Source organism: Prionailurus viverrinus, chromosome A2 (genome assembly GCF_022837055.1).
Source record: "Prionailurus viverrinus isolate Anna chromosome A2, UM_Priviv_1.0, whole genome shotgun sequence".
NCBI lineage: Eukaryota > Metazoa > Chordata > Mammalia > Carnivora > Felidae > Prionailurus > Prionailurus viverrinus.
In genome coordinates this window covers 53,410,150-53,433,199 of record NC_062562.1, presented here as the reverse complement: position 1 = coordinate 53,433,199, position 23,050 = coordinate 53,410,150, and the positions used below count along the sequence as shown (strand labels likewise).

The 23,050-nt window shown below is 44.5% G+C and overlaps 1 protein-coding gene across 5 annotated transcripts in view; it reads left to right on the top strand.

Moving 5' to 3' along the window:
- TMEM40 (transmembrane protein 40) overlaps positions 1–22,282 on the top strand; it is a 57,328-nt gene extending 35,046 nt beyond the window's left edge. For 4 of the 5 annotated variants that reach the window (XM_047848861.1, XM_047848860.1, XM_047848859.1 and 1 more), the window contains 4 exons: positions 523–594; positions 683–757; positions 1,256–1,318; positions 21,872–22,282. In XM_047848861.1, the coding sequence (XP_047704817.1) occupies positions 523–594; positions 683–757; positions 1,256–1,318; positions 21,872–21,918 (257 nt within the window). In that variant the 3' untranslated portion in view covers positions 21,919–22,282. Of the gene's footprint in view, positions 1–522; positions 595–682; positions 758–1,255; positions 1,319–2,099; positions 2,974–21,871 lie in introns of those variants that run through there. The other variant, XM_047848858.1, reaches the window with a different exon arrangement.
- The last annotated feature ends 768 nt before the right edge of the window (positions 22,283–23,050 follow it).

The window sequence follows — 23,050 nt, the reverse complement described above, 5'->3', positions numbered from 1 at the left end:
AAAATCTGGTATTGTGATACTTCCCTGGTTTGGTTTTTTAAAATATGTATATATATATGCCTGGAAAGGCTTTCACAATCACTGCTTGCTTTTAAGGAGGGGAATTTTATAAAATTTTGTAAAAAAATGCATTTTTTTTACAATTGCATTTAATGCTCATTTGACAAATACAGTATGACAGCTCTATATGCCTGGCAGTGCTTTATTCTCTGAGCAAAATCCCTGCCCCAGCATCCTACTGAGGACAGACAAAATAAATCTATTTTGTATTTATTCTTTGTTTTTTTTTTTTTGAGAATAAGTGTGGAAATAAAAATATAACAAGTTGAGTGGTGTCAGTGTTAGAAAAATAATAAAATGAGATAAAGCCTGGAAAGGAGTGGGATTTGGGGTGCTGTTTTAGTTGGCTGGTCAGGAGCCGCATCTCTGACTAAAGTCACTTTGGAGCAGAGACAAGAATACTTTTAGTAACTATAAAAAAGAGAAAGAAGCAAATAGTAATATCCACCTCTGCCTTTACAGATGAGTTTTTCCATTTTGTCCTGCTCTGCTTTGCCATTGGGACCTTGCTGGTGTGTTATCACTATTATGCAGGTGAGGGCCATGGGAACAGGGACAAGGTGGGGGGATAGGAGGGACCAGACCTGTAGGCTGACCATTCTCTTCCTCGCTGCCCTTGCAGACTGGTTCATGTCCCTTGGGGTCGGCCTACTCACCTTCGCCTCCCTGGAGACCGTTGGCATCTACTTTGGGCTGGGTAAGTCCCCCCAGCCCCCAGAGACTCTTTAGGGTGGTGGCTGGACTGCCACGGACGCTTGCCAAGGGCCAGAAAGCCACAACCTAAACATTTTTTAAAGATTTCCTTATGCTCGTGTTTTCTTCCTGACCACTTTCAAGGTCAATGTGAGGTCATTGGCAAAACCTCATGGAAAAAATGGGCAGCTCCACAAAAATGCAACAAAAACAGTTTAAAGTGGCAAACAAACAGAATTAGCCAGATATGGAAAACAAGGCAGTTCGTGGAGTTGGGTACTGAATCCACCGAGTTTCCTGGCACTGTTATTGCTGTTTGAGGTCATTGTTTTTAATAATAATAACTCTGGTACTATTATCTAAGCTTAACCTGCTGCCTGAAATTCCACCATTAATCCTTGTTTGTGTGGGGTAGGCCTTTGTCCGAGGGTAGGTGAGGGCTGACCCTGCGTCCCTTGCTGGGGCACAAAGCTCACGTTCCTTTCTCTTTGTTTGTGAGCAGTGTACCGGATCCACAGCGTCCTACACGGCTTCATCCCCCTCCTTCAGAAGCTTAGGCTAATGGGTAATGTTTACATTCTTCATATGTTCACCTCCTTCCTCCAGATCAGGGTCTTTGGTTGCAAATAAGGCTTAGCATACAGGAAACAACAGCACAGGGCCTGGAGTCAGGGGCCCGGGTTCAAGTCCTGCCTCTGCTGATCTACCAGCTCTGGGGCCCAGGATTGTCTTTTAGCCTCAGTTTCCTCCACCGGGCCGTGGGTGTAATAATACCCACTGTGCAAGTATGTTGTGCAAACTGTGGGAGGAATGGAAGCAAAACACCTGAAGGGTGGACTACAATAGAAAAGTGAAGGGCATCTGGACATTCCTCCTTTCTCAGAGAACTTTACACTAAACCAAACACTATCTTCATCATGATGTTATTTGCCTACTGGGCGTACTTCAGTCATGTTGCACTTGACTGATGAGGAACCTGAGGCCCAGAGAGGTAGAGTGACTTGGTGAGATCACACAGCTAGTGTGGCTGGGCTAGGTTAAAGGAGATCCTCTTTCTTTCTTTCTTTCTTTCTTTCTTTCTTTCTTTCTTTCTTTTTCTTTCTTTCTTCCTGACAAGCAGCTCTTTGCTTACCATCACATCTTAAAACTGAGAGACCAGGGGGCTGTGTGTCTCTGCACTGGGGATATCTGTCTCCTGTAACCCATTTAATTCCTGGAAACCTGTGCCTTCTAGGGTGAATGCATTACCCAACTGTGAGAGATATTTGGGCATCTGGGGGTGATGGTAGAAATGAGGCCTTGCCGCCTTCAGAATCCCAGGCTATCCTGCGGGCTTTGCTTTCCAGGGTTCAGGAAGACCGACTGAGGCCGAGGCAGGGCCGACAGCCAGGCTGAGCCCCACCATGATGGCCACTGCATCTCCCGAGTGCACAAGGACAGAGCCACGTTCTGGGAGACACGCGGTCGGGCTAGGCTAGAGCAATAAAGAGAGCTCTTTTCCTTCCATGTAGTCTGAACGTTGGCACCAGCCCAGGCCTAAGTATCATTCGGGCAGCACTGGCATGCAATCCAGCTGCCAGGATGACATGCAGAGGGAAGGTGCCAGGCCTATCTCCTCCAAGTTACCTGGATCAAGCAGGAGGATTCTAGGATGTCACTGTTCTCAGGAGACAGTAGGAGACCCCTGGGCCCTACAAGCTGTAATCTGTGTGGGCTCCAGATTTCTCTAGAGTCCCTAGGCCATCCAGGTGGGCTCTTCATCTTTTGAATCATCGAGGAAAGAGAGACAGCCCACTGACATAAGGCAGAAAACCATCATGCCAGGCCCCCAGGTGAACCTGATACAGGTGAGATGTTGGGGACTAAAACCACAGCACCTTGTCTCAGCCCCATCACCTAGCACCAGCCCCGCTGCCTTGGATTCCATCAAGATTCAAATAAACATTTTCTTCCCTGGACTAAAAAGAATCAGCTAAATGTTCCTTCAGGTTTCTTGAGCGTGAGAACACATTGGGAGTTTCCTTTGACCCCATCTAGTTGGGGAGGGCACCTTGTCTACTGGATAAGGTGTAAAAGGGAATAAATGTAAAGTCCCTTGATGACACAAGTTCAGAAACAGGGTTTTACAAACATTCCTATCCAAAGATCTGGGGCTGTTAGGTACTCTCAGCCCAACAAATACCAAAGCAGTAAAATAGGAGCACACATACACAAAAATCTGTTGCAAACTTGGGTTTCATAAATGGAGGTACAGAGTCTAGATTGAAGGAGGTGACAGTAGATCCTACTTTACACAGCTAGTCCCCACCAACAGCATGTATTCAGATCTGGATTCGCATGTCAAGAGCAATAGTGACAAGCTAGAGAACACCCAGAAGAAACCAGAGTGAGAAAATAAAGAACGACCGAAGAAATGAGAACCCTTCAACTTGCAGAAGAGGAAAGTGGGACCTTCACTCAGCTCACAGACTCTTGGAGGATATTTTCTCAAGTGTTTTTGATGGTCCAGGTATAGTCACATATGTTATCTGGTTTAATTCTCATAGCAGCTTTGAGAGGTGTCAATCATCCTCATTTTGCAGATGGCGAAACAGAGACTCAAAGAGGTTTAGTAACTTGTTCGAGTTCCTACAGTAAGTGGCGGAGCCGTGATTCGAACCCAAGCCTGTGTTCTCCTTACTCCGAGCTTCCTTACAAAGTGTGGCTAGTCTCGGCCCCCACCCCAGGCACAGCAGCCCTGAGGCTGCTGCAGTTTTTCCCAGTGTTTCCCAAACTTTGGGATTTCTCAAAGTTAGAGAATATTTTTTACGAAGTGACAGGAGGGGGGCGCCTGGCTGGCTCAGTCCGGGGAGTGTGGGACTCTTGATCTTAGGGTTGTGAGTTCTAGCCCTGTGTTGGGTGTAGAGATTACTTAGAAATAAAACCTTTAGGGGTGCCTGGGTGGATCAGTCGGTTAAGTGTGTGACTCTTAATTTCGGCTCAGGTCACGATCTCATGGTTCATGAATTTGAGCCCTGCATCCGGCTCTCTGCTGTCAGCACAGAGCCCATTTTGGATCCTCTGTCCTCTTCTCTCACTGCCTCTCCCCCACTTGCTGTCTCCCCCTCTCTCTCTCTCTCTCTCCCTATCTCTCTCTCTCTCTCCCTCTCTCTCTCTCTAAAATAAACATTAAAAACAATCTTTAAAAAAAAGAAAATCTGGGGCGCCTGGGTGGCTCCGTCGGTTAAGCGTCTGACTTCAGCTCAGGTCATGATCTCACAGTCTGTGAGTTCAAGCCCCGCGTTGGGCTCTGTGCTAACAGCTCAGAGCCAGGAGTCTGCTTCAGATTTTGTGTCTCCCTCTCTCTTTGACCCTCCCCTGCTCATGCTCTGTCTCTCTCTGTCTCAAAAATAAATAAAAACATTTAAAAAAAAAAAAAAAGGAAAATCTTAAAAAAATAATTAACTAAAATAAAAAGTGGGAAGAGGGCTGCCAACTCTCCCTTGATAACTGAGGATAATAAAAACAACAAAAAACATCAACTTTCAACATCATTTTGTGAAAGAAACAATAGTTTTACACCAAAAAAGCAGGGAAATTATCATCAGAAGCAAAATAAGGTTTTAAATGAATAAATGGTGCTTTATGAAAATGATACTGTATGAAAATGCCCTTTTTCCTCAAATCACTGTGGTTTGGTAAAAAATCTTCTTTGGGAAACCATGAAACTAGAGAATTAAATTCCTGAGGACTTGTACATCCTTTTTTTTCTACTCGTGTTCTAAGACACCTCTCTCAATGAAGCTTAAGGCATTATTTCAGAAGAATAGTGACCTACGGGTAGGGAATGTTCTTTTAAAAAAATTTTTTGTAATGTTTACTTATTTTCGAGAGAGAGACAGACAGACAGAGCATGAGCAGGGGACGGGCAGAGAGAGAGGGAGACACAGAATCCATAGCAGGCTCCAGGCTCCGAGCTGTCAGCACAGAGCCCGACGCGGGGCTCAAACTCACGAGCTGAAGTTGGATGCTTAACCAGCTGAGCCACGCAGGCGCCCCTGGGAATGTTCTTGATAGTCACAACTGTGTTGTCTCTCGACATTCAGCTCTGAGCCTGACCCTGACATGGACACCCATGACATAGTCTTCCCCCTTTACTCCTCTTTTTCAAGGCTGTTTGGTTGTCCTGGATCCATGCAAGTTTTAGGAGCAGCTTGTCCAGTTCTGCAAAGAAGCCAGTAGGAATTCTAATAGGGTCGCAATTGCATCTGTAGATAAATTTTAAAAGCCTGGTTCTTCTTTTTTAGTCATTTATTACCTCTTTAACATTTATATTAGAAAAAAAACATTACCCCAAATCCCAGCGCCCAAAATCAACCACGGTTGATGTTTGGATGTGTTTCCCATGAGCCTTTAGTGCACGAGTAATTTATTTTTACTTTGGACCCTTTTCTCTTGCACTTATAATAAGGATTTTTCCATTATATAATAAAGATGTTTCCATATGCATCTTTTCCAGCCACTGTGCTTTTCATGCTTTGCATGATAATCCCTCTGTATCTAGGTAATAATATCAATAGCTACCATCTGTTCGGCACTTCTTACCTGCTGAGTATGGAGCTATGTACTTCATGTATATCACATCATTTAATCTTCTTGGAAACCCCATGAGGTAGCGTCTCCATTTTATTTATTTTTTTTATTAAAAAAATTTTTTTAACATTTATTTTTGAGAGAGAGAGACAGAGTGGGAGTGGGAGAGGGGCAGAGAGAGAGGGAGACACAGAATCCAAAGCAGGCTTCAGGCTCTGAGCTGTCAGCACAGAGCCTGACACAGGGCTCGAACCCACGAACCACAAGATCATGACCTGAGCTGAAGTCAGGTGCTTAACCAACTGAGCCACCAAGGCACCCCCAGGATTTCCATTTAAGAGATGAGGAGAATGAAAAATGGTTTGTGAGGTTTTGATTTCAGGCATTTGTGTACAACTTAACTTGCTTCTAAAGAGAGTCTGCAATGTACAAGTCAGGTATTTATCGAATGTACAAATACGACACAACTTTTCGTGATAGAAATATGAACTTACTGACTTGAGGATGGTGTGGTTATAGCCTCATTTTATGAGGAGGCTGGGTCTTTGTGGCTGGCTCTGGCACTGCCTGGCTGTGATTTTGGTCAAGATCTTCTCTGTCCCGGCCTCAGTGTCTTCAACTGTAAAATGGGGATCGCTGCAGTGCCCACCTCACGGTGTTGTGGCAAAGACTACATGAGATAATTGCATAAGATCTTTTTTTTTTTTTTTTTTAAAGAATCATCCATGGGGTGCTTGGCAGGCTCAGTTGGAAGATCATGTGACTCTTGATTTTGGGGTCATGAGTTTGAGCCCCACGTTGGGTGTAGAGATTACTTAAATAAATAAAACTTTTAAAAAATCATCCATAAAGGATTTTTATTAGTTGCCTAGTTTTATGTCTCATATATTATAATAATTACTTTATTAAAACCCCATGATTTTTAAAAATCATAACGTTTTATTAAAACCCAACTCTCGGGTCGCCGGGGTGGCTCAGTTGGTTAAGCATCTGGCTTCGGCTCAGGTCATGATCTCACAGTTCATGAGTTCGAGCCCCACATTAGGCTTGCTGCTGACAGCACAGAGTCTGCTTCAGATTCTCTGTCCCCCTCTCTTCCCCTCCCCTTCTCTCTCTCTGTTTCTCTCTCAAAACTAAAATAAACTTAAAAATGTGTTTTAACTAAAAAAAAAAAAACAACTCTTGATCTTGGCTCAGGTCTTGATCTTACGGTTTGTGAGTTCAAGCCCATGTCAGTTTCCTTGCTGACAGAGCTGAGCCTGCTTGGGATTCTGTCTCTCCCCTGCTCTTGCTCTCTCTCAAAATAAATAAACTTAAAAAAAAAAAAACAAAACCTTGTAATTGGAGGTTTTTTCAGGTTTATATTATTTTATATGAAGGCAGTCCTTTGTTTGTTTGTTTTTGCTTTTGTTTTTATTATTCAAGTATAGTTGATGCATAAAGTCTTCTACACAGTCTCTGGCACAGAGTAGGTTCTCAATAAGAACATCTTATTGGAAAGTCGTTGATCAGAGCAGGGCCTACATCAGATCTCTTAAGTCAGGCAGGCCAAGTCAGCCAGATGTAGAAAAATGGGAAATTGGGGTGAGGCAACCAGGAAAGCTGATACCTGACCAAAGGGGTCAGCTGCTGTCCAGCTTCACCCAGGCAGGAACAGCAGCTAAGTGGTACCAGCCAGAGCCAGTCAGGAAAATGGAACCACACCAGGTGTTTCAATAGAGAGATCTAATATAGGGGATATGTTAAACAGGCACAGGTGGATTGAAAAGGCAAAAGGGGTCACTGAGGTATCACAGAGCCTAAGAGAGAGAAATAGGTAACGCCTAGGACTGGAGAACAAAAGAAACAGGTTTGAGATTTACAACCAAGAAGCTCAGGAGAGGGCCCCACAGAACTGTGTCCCAGACCTCTAAGGAAGGGGCACTGCCTGGTAGGGCTGGTGTCCCTCAGGAGGCCTGATGAGGCTGGTTCAGGACCAGTGATGTCTGACCTCCATTCTCTGAACAGAAGCCAGATGTTTTTTGTTGGCAACTAATTTTTTAAAATTTCAAATTCTACTGTGGAAAATGGCTCCTCAAAAAAATTAAAAGTAGGGGCACCTGGGTGGCTCAGTCGGTTGGGCATCCAACTTCAGCTCAGGTCATAATCTCATGGTTCATGAGTTCAAGCCCCGCATTGGGCTCTGTGCTGACAGCTCAGAGCCTGGAGCCCGCTTCGGATTCTGTGTCTCCCCCTCTCTCTGTTCTTCCCCCGCTCACAGTCTGTCTCTCTCTCTCTCTCAAAAATAAATAAAGATTAAAAAAAAATAAAAAATAAATGTCAGTATTTCTTTAAAAAAATTAAAAGTAGAATTACCATGCAATCCAGCAATCCACTTCTGGGCACACACCTCAAAGGATTGAAAGCAAGGATTCAAAGAGATATTTGCACGTTCTGTTCATAGCATTATTCACAATTCTAAAAGGTAGAAGCAACCCAAGTGTCCATCAGTGGATGAATGAATGAACAAAATGTGGTCTCTCCATAAATGGAATATTCTTCAGCCTTAAAAAGGAAGGAAATTCTGACACGTGCTACGACATGGATGAACCTGGAGGGCATTACGCTAAGTGAAATAAACCAGTCATAAAAGGACAAATATTGTATGATTCCACTTATATGAGGTCCCTAGAGTAGTCAGATTTATAGGGACAGAAAGTAGAAAGGCCAGAGTCAGGGGCTGGCTGGGCGGGGGGAGTTGGGAATGGAAAGTTCATGTTTGATGGGTACAGTGTCACTTGGGAATGACGAAAAAGTTCTGGAATGGTTGGTGGTGATGTTTGCACAACAATGCAAAAAGTACTTGATGTCACTGAATGTGTACACTTAAAAATGGTTAAGGTGTAAATTTTATGTTACGTGTATTTTACCACAATTTTTTAAAATTCAAATTATTTGTGGCCAAACAAAGCTGGATCTGGCCTGCAGGCCATCTGGGTTGGGGGGGCTCTCCATAGTGTTAAGCTGGAGGTGCACACGGAGTGGGACCAGAGCAAGAACAAGGATACAATCATTTCTGCTCTGCTTTCCAATTTGTCCCCACAGTGCAGTTGGGGACATGAGTTCAGTTCTAGTTCTGCTGCTGGTAATCTTGGCCTCTCTGGCCCCAGGTGTCAAAGGAGGGGCTCAGGTGGGTCATGCCCTGGGAGAAAGCCCCCCCACTCTCTGGATCTCAGGGCGGGGGCTCTGTCTGCCCTAGCGTGTTGCCCTGCCCCAGGGACCCCAGCCCCCAGCACAGCTTTTGGAACTTCTCATTGCCTCTCTGCTCAGCTAGAGCTCAAGGCCAGGGCCAGCCCAGGGTCTGATTACACCTCAGGCGTCAAGCAGTTTCCCAGTGCAATGTGTGGTCTAAAAATAAAGCACTAAACCCTAAGCCCAGGAAGGCAGGATTGCAAGCGGAGGAGGGAGGGAGAAAGCACTTGGATCAGGGTGGAATTCGATCTCTGTCGCCCTGGATTCTGTGCGGTGCATTTCTGTTGTAACCACTGGAGAGAACATGGAGTTATGAGGATATTTTGAGGCCATTACAAGCCAGCTTGCTCTGGGAAGATAGGAGAGAAGCCAGAGAGGACTGTGGTAGTTGTTTGTCCCTTTCTTCTGACACAACCACAGGAATCCTTCGTCTACTCCAGAGGACGTGGGCCTGGACCAGAGATAGAGCCAGGGATGCTGCTGACTGAACCTGGGAAGCTGGGGAAAGGACTTGACACTGAGCTAGGCTTTGATGGGAGAGATGTAGGGAAGGGCCTTCCAGGCAGAGGGCAGAGTGTGGGCAAGGGCATAGGGGAATTAAAGAGGGTACATGTCTCCGAAGAAACAAGTAGTCAGTCCGGTGTGCTTGAGGCATATAGACTGCGCATAAGAGTGAGGATTAGTGGGGCAACAGAGCACATAAGGTAAATTGTCCCTTTTCTCCCAGCAGGACTTTGAGAGCCAGGATAAGGATTTAGCCCAAGGACACTGAGAAGCCATGGAAGGTTTGAGCTGAGGAATGGCACAGTGAGATTGCATTTTAGAAAGATCACTCTGGCACCACTGTGTGGGTTGTGGAGTTCAAGAAAGTGAGCTTCACAGGGCCCCTGGGTGACTCAGTCTGTTAAGCATCTGACTTTTGATTTCGGCTTGGGGCATGATCTCACAGTTTGTGGGTGTGAGCCTGATGGAGGGTTCTGTACTGACTGTGTGGAGCCTGCTTGGGATTCTCTCTCTCACTCTCTCTCTCTGCCCCTTCCCCACCCACGCCGTGTGTGTGTGTGTGTGTGTGTGTGTGTGTGTGTCTTAAAATAAATAAATAAACTTATTTAAAAGAAAGAAAGAAAGAAAGAAAGAAAGAAAGAAAGAAAGAATGAGCCTCATAGACCTTGAACTCCAAGGATTGTAACTGACAAGGTCTGTTCTGCTCCTTGTTTGCATCAAGGCCATGCTCCCAGCCAATGACAACACAAGGGGAATACTAAGGCAGGCCCATTCCTGGGAGACACAGGACTGCCTGACATCTGCCAGACCTTCCTTAGGCAACCTGCCATACTAGACCCTTCCATCCAACCTTCCTTCCCTGTCTTCTTCACCTGGGCTAAATGGACATCACAGCCTGACAGCTCTCCCAGCCTTCCACTCCCCCTTTTCTCTTGCACAGATGCTTCACCTAATAAAATCCTTCCATAGTTTATCCCATCCTGGCACTAGTATCCCAGAGGGCCCAGACTAACGGGGTGAAACTAGAAGCAAGGGATACCGGTGGCCACAGGAACAGAGACAAAGGGTAAATTTGAAGGCATCTTAAAGGTCTAAACCACAGAATGTCTTCAAGTGTGTGCACCCACCCTTAGCCCCCTGGATTTTCCTCAGGGTTCAGGCTCTTGACACCGAGCATGAGAACTGTCTATGTCCATCTTTGTCTCCCCCACTAGACTCTGAGTTTGTCCAATAAATAAATGAATGAGTGAGTGAATGAATGAATGAATGAATGAAGTGAAGGAAAAAGGAGAATCTGGGATGATCCTGGTGCTCTGGTTTGGGCCACTTGGTAGATGGTTATAGTTAATTTTTGCAACTTGCTCCCCTGGTGTCTTTTGCCACTACAGTTTCCTCTGAAGAATAAACCTACACCCTTTTGTGCATCAAAGGACACTAACAAGAGAGTGGAAAGACAACCCACTGAATGAGAGAAAGTCTTTACAAATCACATATCCAATATACCCAGAATATATAAAGAACGCCTGCAATTCAACAACAGCAAAGGCCCAATTCAACAACGGAGGGGGAAAAGGCAAAGGAATTAAATAGACATTTCTCCAAAGAAGATGTGTACAAATGGCCAGTGTGCCCGTGAAAAGGTGCTCAATATCTTTAGTCATTATGGAGTTGAAAATCAAAACCACAATGAGGTATCACTTCACACCCATTAGAATGCCTATTACATTAAAAAACAAAACAAAATAGGGGCACCTGGGTGGCTCAGTCGGTCGGGCGTCTGACTTCGGCTCAGGTCATGATCTCACAGTTCACAAGTTCAAGCCCTGCGTTGGGCTCTGTGCTGACAGCTCAGAGCCTGGAGCCTGCTTCGGGTTCTGTGTCTCCCTCTCTCTCTGCTCCTCCCCCACTCATGTTCTGACTGTCTCTCTCTCATAAATAAATAAACATTTTTAAAAATTAAAAAAAACCCGTAAAATAACAAGTGTTGGTGAGGATGTGGGGCTGGACCATCTGCCAGACCTTCCTTGGGCATTGCTGGTCAGAACATAAAATGATGTAGCCACTGTGGAAAACAGTTTCATAGTTTCTCAAAAAGTTAAATACAGAATCCAGCAATTCTAGTCCTAGACATGTACTCAAAAGAAGTAAAAACAGGAATTCAAACAGGTACTTGTGCACCAATATTCATATCAGCATTATTCACTATGGCTAAAACATGGAAGCAGCCCAAGTGTCCATCCACTGAGGAAAGACTGGATAGACAAAATGTGCTCCATCCATACAATGGGATATTATTCAGCCATAAAAAGGAAGGAAGTTCTGATACATGTACAACATGGATGAGCCTTAAAGACATAATGCTAAATGAAATAAACCAGACATAAAAGGTCAAGCGTTGTATGACTCCACCGATATGAGATAACAGGAGGCAAGAGATGATGGCGGCTCGGATCTAGTTGCCATCCACTGAGACCAGACAGGCTGGGCTGGGAATGGGGAGATGGAATGTTGGGAAGAACAAGGTTCATACTGTAGCCTGTCAAGGTTGAGACGCTGACAGACATCCAGGTAAAAAATGTGGGTGGTTGAGTCTGTGAGTCTGGAGATCTAGGGGGAGGTCTGGGCTGGGGATACACGTTTGGGAGACATCAGCATGAAGATGAAATTCAAGGCCCCAAGACTGGATGAGATCCCCAAGACTGCAACTACAGGAAAGAATCACAACCCTCCCTGGAGAGGCCCCATCATCTTTTATTTGTTTTTACCCTCAACCTCTTGTTTTCCCAAATGGAGAGGTAGGGAAAGGGTGGTTTGAGAAGAGGAAACAATGTGTACAAAGGCTGAGAGGCTCTCTGACATCTAGGTGGGCACATTGGGTACTTCTAAAGAGGTCAGAGATCAGTGGTATGAGGGGAGTGGCTGGAAATACCGTGGTGGGGCAATGGGAGGGTCAGATATCAAAGGGCCTTGACTGAGGAGGACCTGGGGCTTTTCCTGACGGCCGTGGGGAGCCATAGAAAGGAATTGCAGGAAGAGGCATGTGAAGCATTCAGCTCTGAGTTTTGGAGAGCCCCCTCTGACTATAGAGTGGGAATAGGCTGGTCGAAGCCTGGGTGAGAGGAAACTGACACAGAGGAGGAAAGATATTGGCCCAGAGGACATGGGTAGTCCTGAGCTGTGGCAGGACTAGGGGCAGGCAAAGGATCAGACGACAGCAGGCTGGTGCTCCCTCAGTGACTCGGCCGCTGAGCAAAGAATTCTGGGAGGATGCCCTACCCACTGGGAAAGGCTCAAGGCTACTGAGCATAGGCCCTGACCCATCCCAGCCTAGGAGGCCGAGCTGATGGTCAGAGTGGACCAGCCAGGGTTACTGCAGAGAAAACCCCAGCTGTAGCAGTTGTCCCCAGGTCTGGCCTGGGGAGGAAGAGGACTGGGCCTCCTGAAGGAAGCCCAGGCCCTGTCAAGATGTCCTGTGTGCCTTCAATCAAGTCCTTGCCCCTCTGTGGACCACAGTTCCCTCACCTGGAAAATAGGCTTCCAAGAGAATGCAAATTTTCTAGGGGAGAAGCAAAGAATGGGGCTCAAAAAGGCTTCTTGCAAAGTGGCAAAGTGGAAAGGAGCTGGCTTCTTTCTTTCTTTCTTTTTTTCTGAGGGGGGAGCAGTGCAAGTGAGCGAGGAGCAGAGAGAGAGAGAGAGAGAATCCCATGAAGGGCAGAGAGAGAGGGAAAAATAAAGGCAGAGAGAGGGAAAGAGAATCCCATGCAGGCTCTGCATTGTCAATGCAGAGCCCAAGGCAAGACTTGAGCTCACCAGAAGTGGGGCTGGAACTCACAAACCCGCAAGATCCTGACCAAGTCAAAGTCAGATGCTTAACTGACTGAGCCACTCATGCACCCCAAGAAGCTGGTTTCTAATTCTGACTGACTGTGTGACTTTGGGCAAGTTACTTCATCTTTCCCAGCCTTGACTTCCTCATCTGTGATATGGGATGATAATATTATTACTATCTCATAGAGTAGTTGTGGGAATAAATGAGGGGCACTTCTTATAGTCCTTGGCACCTAATAGGGGCTCAACCAAGGTTAAAAATGCACCATTCCTTCACCTCTAACATGGCCCTTACAGGAGAGAACATGGCCCAAGAGGTGGGCCTTTGCAAATTTAAGACTGCAGTGAGAGGGTGGCCTGTGGGGCTTCAGGGGACCCTGGGTAATCTGAGAATTGGGAGGGGAGCCTGGGGTGGAAGGAGGAGCAAGGAGAGAGAAGAGTGTCTGGGAACTGTAGGGGGCAGGGTGGGGATCTATCTCACCTCCAGAAGGCAACTCCAGCACAGGGGTATCTGAGGGAGGAGGAGAGAGGGGACCTGCCTGCCCCATCTACCAGGCCAGTGGCCCATTCTCAGCATCAGTAAGTCGGACAGGGGTACAGCAAGGATGCCTGGGTCCCAGGAGGTGAATTTAAGGAATCTTTTAAGTTTCAGAAAGCAAAGTAAACGCTGGTTTGGAATAGTCTGGAGTAGTTGTGTATAGTTGTAACTTGATTGTTCTTACTGCTGCAGAGTGGGAGCTCTCCAAGCGTGGTCCTGGGCCCAGTGCCAATCATCACCACCACCACCGTCATCATCATCTCTGTACTTGTTAGAAATGAGATGTCTTGGGGTGCCTGGGTGGCTCAGTCTGTTAAGCATACAACTTCGGTTCAGGTCATGATCTCACTGTTCATGGGTTGGAGCCCCCACCAGGCTCTGTGGGACAGCTGGGAGCCTGGGGGCTGCTTCAGATTGTGTCTCCCTCCTTCTCTTCCCCGCCCCAGCTCATTCTCTCTCTCTGTCTCAAAAATAAATAAACATTAAAAAAAAAAAAAGAAGAAAGAAATGAGATGTGTTGGGCCCTGTCCCAGACCTATTGAATCACAAACTTTGTGGGGTGAGGTCTGCAATCTGTATATGTGATTGTTATTTTTATTCTTTTTAAATGTTTATTTTTGAGAGAGAGAGAAAGAGAGAGAGCGAGCAGGGGAAGGGCAGAGAGAGAGGTGGACACAGAATCCAAAGCAGGCTCCAGGCTCTGAGCTGTCAGCACAGAGCCTGATGCAGGGCTTGAACTCATGAGTTGTAAGATCATGACCTGAGTGGAAGTCAGACACTTAACCTGACTGAGTCACCCAGGTGCCCCTGCATATGTGATTTTTAAACACCACTGAAATATAATTCACATGGCATACAATTCATCCATTTAAAGGTATAACTTGAGGTGCCTGGGTGGCTCAGTCAGTTAAGCTTCTGAATCTTGATTTTGGCTCAGGTCATGATCCCACAGTTCATGGGAATTCCTGCTTGGGATTCTCTCTCTCCTCTCTCTCTTTGCCTCCCTCTCTGTCTCTTTCAAAATAAATAAATAAACTTTAAAAAAAATTAAAAAATTAAATAAGGGTATAACTCAATAGCTTTGGTTGTAGTCCCCGAGTGATGCACAATTATCATAATCTAGTATAGAACGTCTTCATCACCCCCCCACGAAAACCTTGTCAGCAGTCACTCCCCATTTCCCTTTCCCTCAGCCCATGGCAACCATAATCTACTTTCCGCCTCGATGAATTTGTCTATTCTGGACATTTCATATACACAGAACTATATAATGGGTGGCCTTTTGCATTTGGTTCCTTTCACCTAGCATAATGTTTTCAAGGTTCATCCATGCTGTACTGTGTGTCAGCACTCCATTCCTTTTCATGGTGGAATAATAGTCCATTGTATGGACTATTTTGTTTATACGTTGTTCTGTCGATGGGCACTTGGGCCATTTCCACTTTTTGGCTGTGATGAGTAATGCTGCCGAGCATTTGTGTACAAGTGTGTAGTTTTGTGTTTTTTTGTTTGTTTGTTTTTTTGTTTTAGTTTTAATTTTTTTTTAACGTTTATTTATTTTTGAGACAGAGAGAGACAGAGCATGAACGGGGGAGGGTCAGAGAGAGAGGGAGTCACAGAATACGAAACAGGCTCCAGGCTCTGAGCGGTCAGCACAGAGCCCGACGCAGGGCTCGAACTCACGGACCGCGAGATCATGACCTGAACCCAAGTCGGACGCTTAACCGACTGAGCCACCCAGGCGCCCCTGTTTTAGTTTTAATTTAATTTTATTTGTTTTTTTATTGTGTTACTTTTTAAAACATGTTTATTTATTTTAGAGAGAGAGAGAGGGACAGAGTGCGAGCAGGGGAGGGGCAGAGAGGGAGGGAGACACAGAATCAGAAACAGGCTCCAGGCTCTGAGCCATCAGCACAGAGCCTGACGCAGGGCTTGAGCTCATGAGCCGTGAGGTCATGACCTGAGCCCAAGTCGGGACACTTAACTGACTCGGCCACCCGAGCGCCCCTATTTTTTTTACTTTTTAATTTACATCTAAGTTAGTCAGCATATAGTGCAATAATGATTTCAGGAGTAGATTCCAGCGATTTCGTGTACCAGTTTTTAGGTGGACACAAAGCCCCCCAGGTGATTCTGAAGCATGCTCAAATTTGAGAGGCACTGCTGTGGAGTATTCTCTTGGGCGAGCATGTCACAGTTTATCTCTTCTGTTCCTGATGAACGTTTTGGTGGTTTCCAGTGTTTGGCTGTTGTGACGATGATGCTATGAACATTGTGCACGTCCTTCCTGGTGCAGGGATTCCTGGTGTGGAATTGCTGGTTCAGAGTGTGCATATATTGAACTTTCCTACGTTAAACTACACTCCTTTCCCAAGTGGTTGACAAATTATCCTCTGACACATCCAGTGACATTATCAGGTTACCAACACTTGGTATTGATGTCTCTTTATTTTAGTTTTAAGTGTGTTTTTTTAAGTTTATTTATTTAAGCAATCTCTACACCCAACACGGAACTTGAACTCAGGACCCTGAGATCAAGAGCCACATGCTCCCCTGATTGAGCCAGCCAGGCGCCCCATTGATGGCTTTTTAATTTGGGCCAATATGTTAGGCATAGAATGTTATCCTGTTGTGTTTTAATTTGCATTTTCTTGCTTGTTAATGAGATTAAGCACTTTATTAGTTTTTTTAACATATTTAGTATCCTTTTGAATTTCCCCTTTTGGGAAGAGCTGGATCAAGTTTTTAGCCCATTTTTTCTCTGTTGGTTTGTTTACCTTTTTTCTATTGATTGTAAGAATTCTCGATGTATTTTTTTTAATATTTTTATTTATTTTTGAGACAGAGAGAGAGAGCATGAGCAGGGGAGGGGCAGAGAGAGAGAGAGACACAGAATATGAAGCAGGCTGCAGGCTCTGGAGCTGTCAGCACAGAGCCTGACGGGGGGCTCGAACTCACAGACCGTGAGATCGTGACCTGAGCTGAAGTCAGACGCTCAACCAACTGAGCGACCCAGGTGCCCCTCTCGGTGTATTTTTGATGCTATCCTTTGTCTAATATTTGGTGTCTAAATATGTATGTTTCAGTGAGCTTCTCTCATCTTTTCACGTTTTATGATGTTAAAATCTCTAATCTTATATTCAACAATCTCTTATCTCTAAAGGAATGAACAATGCATTGGATGGATTTGGGCTTTAAAATGATGCTTTGGAAAACAGCATCACTACTGTGACATTCCTGCCTAAATACATAAACTGAATCTCATCATGAGGAAATATCTGGCAAACTCAGATCAAGGGACATTTTACAAAATAACTGATCCACATTCTTCAAAAGTTATACAATGTTATACAAGACAAAGGAGCTGTTACAGATTAATGGAGGCTAAAGAGATATCACAAGAGATATCACAAGTGAATATAAACATGATCTTGAATTTTCTTCAGTTATAGAGGACATGATTGGGATCAATAAAACATTACCAATGTGTCACTATTAAGACATTATTAATGTATCACTGTTAGTTTCTTGGCTTTGATCACCCTACTGTGTCTATGTAAGGAAATGCCCTTGTTTTTATTTTATTATTTTTTTTTTAATTTTTTTTCAACGTTTTTTATTTATTTTTGGGACAGAGAGAGACAGAGCATGAACGGGGAAGGGGCAGAGAGAGAGGGAGACACAGAATCGGAAACAGGCTCCTGGCTCCGAGCCATCAGCCCAGAGCCTGACGCGGGGCTCGAACTCACGGAGCGCGAGATCGTGACCTGACTGAAGTCGGACGCTTAACCGACTGCACCACCCAGGCGCCCCGGAAATGCCCTTGTTTTTAGTAAACACACACTGAAGGATTTAGGATAAAGAGGGATCATGTTTTCAAGTTGCTCTTAAATTCAGGAAAAATGTATTTAGGGAGGATAAAATAAATGTGGTAATATGTTAACATTTGGGAATCTGGTGAAAGGGATATTTGTTTTATTCTTGCAACTTCTCTTTATGTTTGAAATCATGTCAAAAAAAAAAAAGCAAAAAAAAAAAAAATCTACTCACCATAATAGCTGCTGAAATCCAAGATTAGCCAAGATCAGGAACTAGAGATTTCTGCTACAAACACAAACGACCCAAAAGAAAAGCACCAAAAAAAAATTTGAATAGGCACTTTGAATTAGAGGAAATGCCATTGGCCAATAAACATGAAAATATGCTTTATCTCATTATCGGGAAATAAAGAAATTAAACTAAATTACATTAAATATGAATAACTAAAAACTAAAATAAATTACACAAAATGACCATGAGATACCACTCCACAGCCCCCAGATTGGTGTCTGGCAATACCAGCTGTGGCCCCATGGAGCAGCGGGAATGACCTACTACTGGGGGGAGATGTACAGTTTTATTTATATAAAGTCTCCAAGTAGAAAGAACCAAAGCCATATTAATTATGGACACATATACAGGTAATAAAACTGTGAAGAAAAGCGATACACGGATCACTAAGCGTAGGCAGACTGTTTAAACTGTAGAAAGAGCAACTGAGCAGGAAAGGAGGCAGGTGCAGGAGGTCTGAGGTACTGGTAGCGTTCTCCTTTGCCTGGGTGGTCGTTAACCTGCGAGTTTACTTTGTAACTATTTTCCAACTGGTGTGTCTATCTTGGATACCTTTATATGTATTATATTCCACAATAACAACGGTTTAAACCAAATCCTATATTAAAAACAAAAAGTAGGGGCATCTACGTGGCTCAGTGAGTTAGTGCTGGACTTGAACTCAGGTCATGATCAAGCCCGGCTTCGGGCTCTGTGCTGACAGCTCAGAGCCTGGAGCCTGCTTTGGATTCTGTGTTTCTCTCTCTCTTTGCCCCTTCCCCGCTCATGGTCTGTCTCTCTCTTTCTCAAATATCATTAAAAAAAAATAAACAAAACAAAACAAATCTTTACTCTTTGCTCAACTGAAGATACCATTACAGCATGTGGACACAAGAGGGAGCTCTAACCAGTGAGCAGCGGCGGAATGAGGTTTCCTAGCAACGGAGAAAAACATTAAAGAGGAAATTTGCCCAGAGTAGTTAACCTGTATTCTGGCTCCTGCACCTGCCAGGTCAGCCCCAGTTCTGTTTCCGGTACGTGGAGTGTCTCTACTGGGTCTAAGAGCGTCTCTGACTTTTCCTGATGGGTTCTTCTCCCAAACGCGAGGTCAAGTCTGCAGAGCTGGAGAGGCTGCGCCCTTGCGTGCCTGAACTTTGTTTTCTCCCCCATGTCAGATAATTACACCCTCAGGCCTTAATGGACGGCACTTCTCCATCAAGGCTACGAACGCGTCGTCGTGTTTCCCTCAAAAAACCGGAAGAGATTAAGAGGGGACTTTGCCCATAGCCTTCTAAGGCACCAGGTTGCAAAAGAAGGCGGCTTTCAAGATTTGGGTTGTGGTGAAAAGTTATCTGGATTGTTGACAAAACAAAGTTTTACAATGACTAGGTAAATCTGATGCTAAGTTGGGTAATGGTGATGCACAGATGCAGAATATACTGTGTGAAAGAGCTTTCCCAACTTCATGTCAATTTCACAATTAGTCTGGTATCACTCCATTTTGTAGATGAAGAGACTGAGGCCCAGAAACGTTAATGGGGAGAGGTCCAGAGCTTTCCTCCCCAGCTCAAACTCCGGAAGAATAAATATTAGTTTATTTTGAAAAGAGAAGCTGTTCATTGTCTCCAACAATCAAAGAAATGACAATTTAAACAACAAGAAGTAATTTATTTTCTCTGTTAATTAGCAAAACTATTTTATTTTTTTTATTTTTTTAAATTTTTTTATTTTTTTAATGTTTATTTACTTTTGAGAGAGACAGAGACAGAATGCGAGTGGGTTAGGGGCAGAGAGAGAGGGAGACACAGAAGCAGAAGCAGGCTCCAGGCTCTGAGCTGTCAACACAGAGCCCGATGCGGGGCTCGAACTCACAAACCGTGAGATGATGACCTGAGCCGAAGTCGGACGCTCAACCGACTGAGCCACCCAGGCACCCCAACAAAACTATTTTAAATTATGACATTTCTCACTGTTTGGAAACTGGCAGTCTTGTGCAATGTTAGTCTTAAAAGTGTTTCTATCCTTTGATCCGTCAACCTCACTTCTAAGAACCTATCCTAAGGGCATAATTTGAAATCTGGGGAGAGGCGTATGTGCAAATATTGGTGGCATTATTTATGATGGCAAAAATTGAAAACAACACAGGGGGAAAGGTGACCAAGAGAACAAAGTAAAATTAATACCTCCATTAAAAAAAAAAAGATGATGACGGGGTGCCTGGGTGACTCAGTCAGTTGAGCCTCTGACTTGGTTCAGGTCATCATCTCACAGTTCTTGAGTTCGAGCCCTGTGTCAGGCTTTGGATTTTGTGTCTCCCTCTCCCTCTCTGCCCTTCCCTCCCTTGCACACACTCTCTCTCAAAAACAAACATTAAAAAAGAGAAAGAGAGAGAGATGATGATGATGATGATGATGATGATTCTAGAGCCCATGGCATCACCAGAAATGCTACTGTGTAATATTAAATGAGAAAAAAAGGCAGCTGCAAAATGTCCTAGGCACTAATCAAGTTTATAAATACATAGCTTCCCATTGGTGTAGGGGTACAGATAAAGTGGGGGAAAGAAAAAACATAGGAGAGGCGGGAATGCTTTTTTTCTGTTTTGTTTTTTCTTAACATTTTTTCTTCCCTTCACTTAAACTCAGAGTTTCCTTTTTCTTCTTTTCACTTTTGTTTTTCTTTTACTGGGTATCTTATATCAGTTGGCAATGGAATGTTTACTTTAGGGAAGTCATAAAATATACGAACATTGAAATATTTCCACTCAGAAAGAAACAATCTCTAATAACACCTTAGAGCAATGGTTCTTTTTAAAAAAAATTTTTTTTAATGTTTATTTATTTTTGAGAGAGAGATAGAGTACAAGTGGAGGGGGGGCAGAGAGAGAGGGAGACACAGAATCCAAAGTAGGCTCCAGGCTCTGAGCATAGAGCCCAATGTGGGGCTCAAACCCACAAGCCGTGAGATCATAGCCTGAGCCAAAGTCAGATGCTTAGCTGACTGTGCCACCTAGGAGCCCCTAGAGCAGTGGTTCTTAAACTTGAACATGTAAACAAAATCACCAGGAAGACTTGTTAAAAGAGAGCTGGGCCCCACTGCAGAATTTCTGTAGGTGTGAGATGGGGCTCAAGAATTTACATTTTTTAAATGTTTTATTTATTTTTGAGAAAGAGAGAGAGAGAGCAAGAGAGGGAGGGGCAGAGAGATGGGGTGGGGGGAGACAAAAAAATCTGAAATGGGCTTCATGCTGACAACAGAGAGCCTGATACAGGGCTCTAACTCACCAACTGCAAGATCATGACCTGAGCCGAAGTCAGAGGTTCAACCAACTGAGCCACCCAGGCACCCCCAAAAGTTTACACTTTAAATAAGTTCCCAGGTGATGCTGATGCTGCTGCTCCCCAGGCCACACTTAGAGGACCACTGCCTTAGTGTATAGCCTTACAAAGTCTTTCTATGTGTCACGCCAATAAATTCCTCACCAAAATATGATGGACATTTAGGTTGTTCTTCCAGGAGCGTTCTCATAAGCTAGATCTTTGGTGCATCCTTAATGATTATCTGAATAATTACAATTGTCATAATAGTTAATTATCTTAATTATTACAACTATTCAGATTAAGTTTCCAATTCTAGAAATGGAATCGTTGAGTCAAAACACGTGTGTGTTTAATTTGGGCTGGCAATTCTTTTGCCTCTTTTTTTTTTTTTTTTTTTTCCATCACGATCCTGGAAAAATCAAATGAGGAAACATCCTGGCATACAGCATTTGGAAATAAAGCTCATCCAAAAAGCGGCCAGGAATAAAAGCTAACAAAACTTTCTCAACTGGGTTTGATTTCCCACTCTTAAGAAATTAGGCAGAATTGGCCCCATTTGATCCCCAAATTAGCCTTCTTAGGGGAACTTCCAACAAAAAGCATGATGGGTGTGTATGGACATGTAGCAATTCAGTCAGATCTTGTTTTTCACTTTCCTAAATTCACTAATGACAGCTGTGGGCTGGATATCTCATAGGGTTAAATGCAAAAGCTTGTGAGTCAAACATTTGACAAAGCGGAAGGTTTCACAATAAATTATTATAACCCTCAAAGCTTCAGTTTCCTCATTTGCAAAGTGAGGCTGCGAATACTTTCTTCATAAGTCTCTATATAAGATCTAAATGATTCAGGAGGAGCGGGCACCATCTAGCCCCCTTTTTAATCCACTAATCTGCCCCATGCAAAAACCTAACAGTAATTCAAACTGCAGTCACTGTGTTGGATGAGGCAGCTTTACTAGACAGATTAACATAGCTTTAAGTTCATGGTATCCAACCACTGATCTGGCTTATATATTCTTTTTCATCCCCAATAGGAAAACAGATCCCAAAACAGTTCACTGTTACATGGGGCAGACAATGATACATGTTCACCATCTACCTCCAGGCTGTGTTCTCTCTCCTGCTCTCTGTCATAATAAAGGCTGAAGGAAGTGGACCATCCGGACCTCGGTAAAACATCACATTGGTCTGTTCTGTTAGTGAAGTAGGGTTTGTAGGACTGGATAAAGAGGACGTGGCTCTATAGAGTAAGAGATAAACCCTACAAGGATGCAAGGACTCTAGAAGACAGGCTATTCAGCCTATTAAGTTTCATGGGCTCACCACATTGGTGTGGTTTTGAAGGAGCGGTCTGGGGCCTGCTGAGATAGTCCCTGCAAAGTAAGGAACATGTGATCGCATCTTGTACCTCTCACCATTCAGAAGGAAGCGCAATACCTGGTAAATTTCTGCAGGCAGGGGTCAGCATATTTTACCCTAATGCAGCCTATTTTCTGAATGACATGGAAGGCTGTCATTTCCTGAGCAGATCCTCGTGGAAAAGGGCTCTGTAGTAGATCCAGGCCGGACTGCCGGCTTCTCTGCCTTCCAGGTCATATGGCCCAGAAGACCCTATGGTATTATATGTATCTGTGGCAGCAAAAGGTACCACATGTTTATGGCAAGCCCAGTGAAATAAACACGATCAGGACCCCTAGTGTTCTGGAGCAGAGCCATTCAATCAGCAACAGAGAATTATCGTCTTTTGAGAATCTCCTTTTGGGGTGGGCACTGGTAGAGACCTGACCGTGGAACATGAAGTGATCCTGTAGCCGGAATGGCCCATTACAAGCTGGGATCTGTCAGACCCCCCCAGGTCATAATGTCAGGTGGACTCGACAGCAATCCAAAGTAAGATGGTGCATTTGGGATCAGGCACAAGCAGGGCCAGAGGTCACAAATAAGCTGCACAGGCAGATGGCCTAGAACCCATGTCATCCACCAATGTTCCACCAACACCTCTCCTCCATCTCACACCCACTGCTGCATGAGGCTCCCTTCTGGCCAGCTGACAAGGAGGGAGAAGGCCACGCACGATTCACAGACAGGTCTGTTTGGTAGGTGGGGATAAGCTGAAAATGGAGGACAGGGACATTACGGCCTCACCCAGAGGTGACCTTTAAGACAAAAATGAGGTGAATCCTCCCAATGGGTAGGGCTTGGGGCAGTGCCCT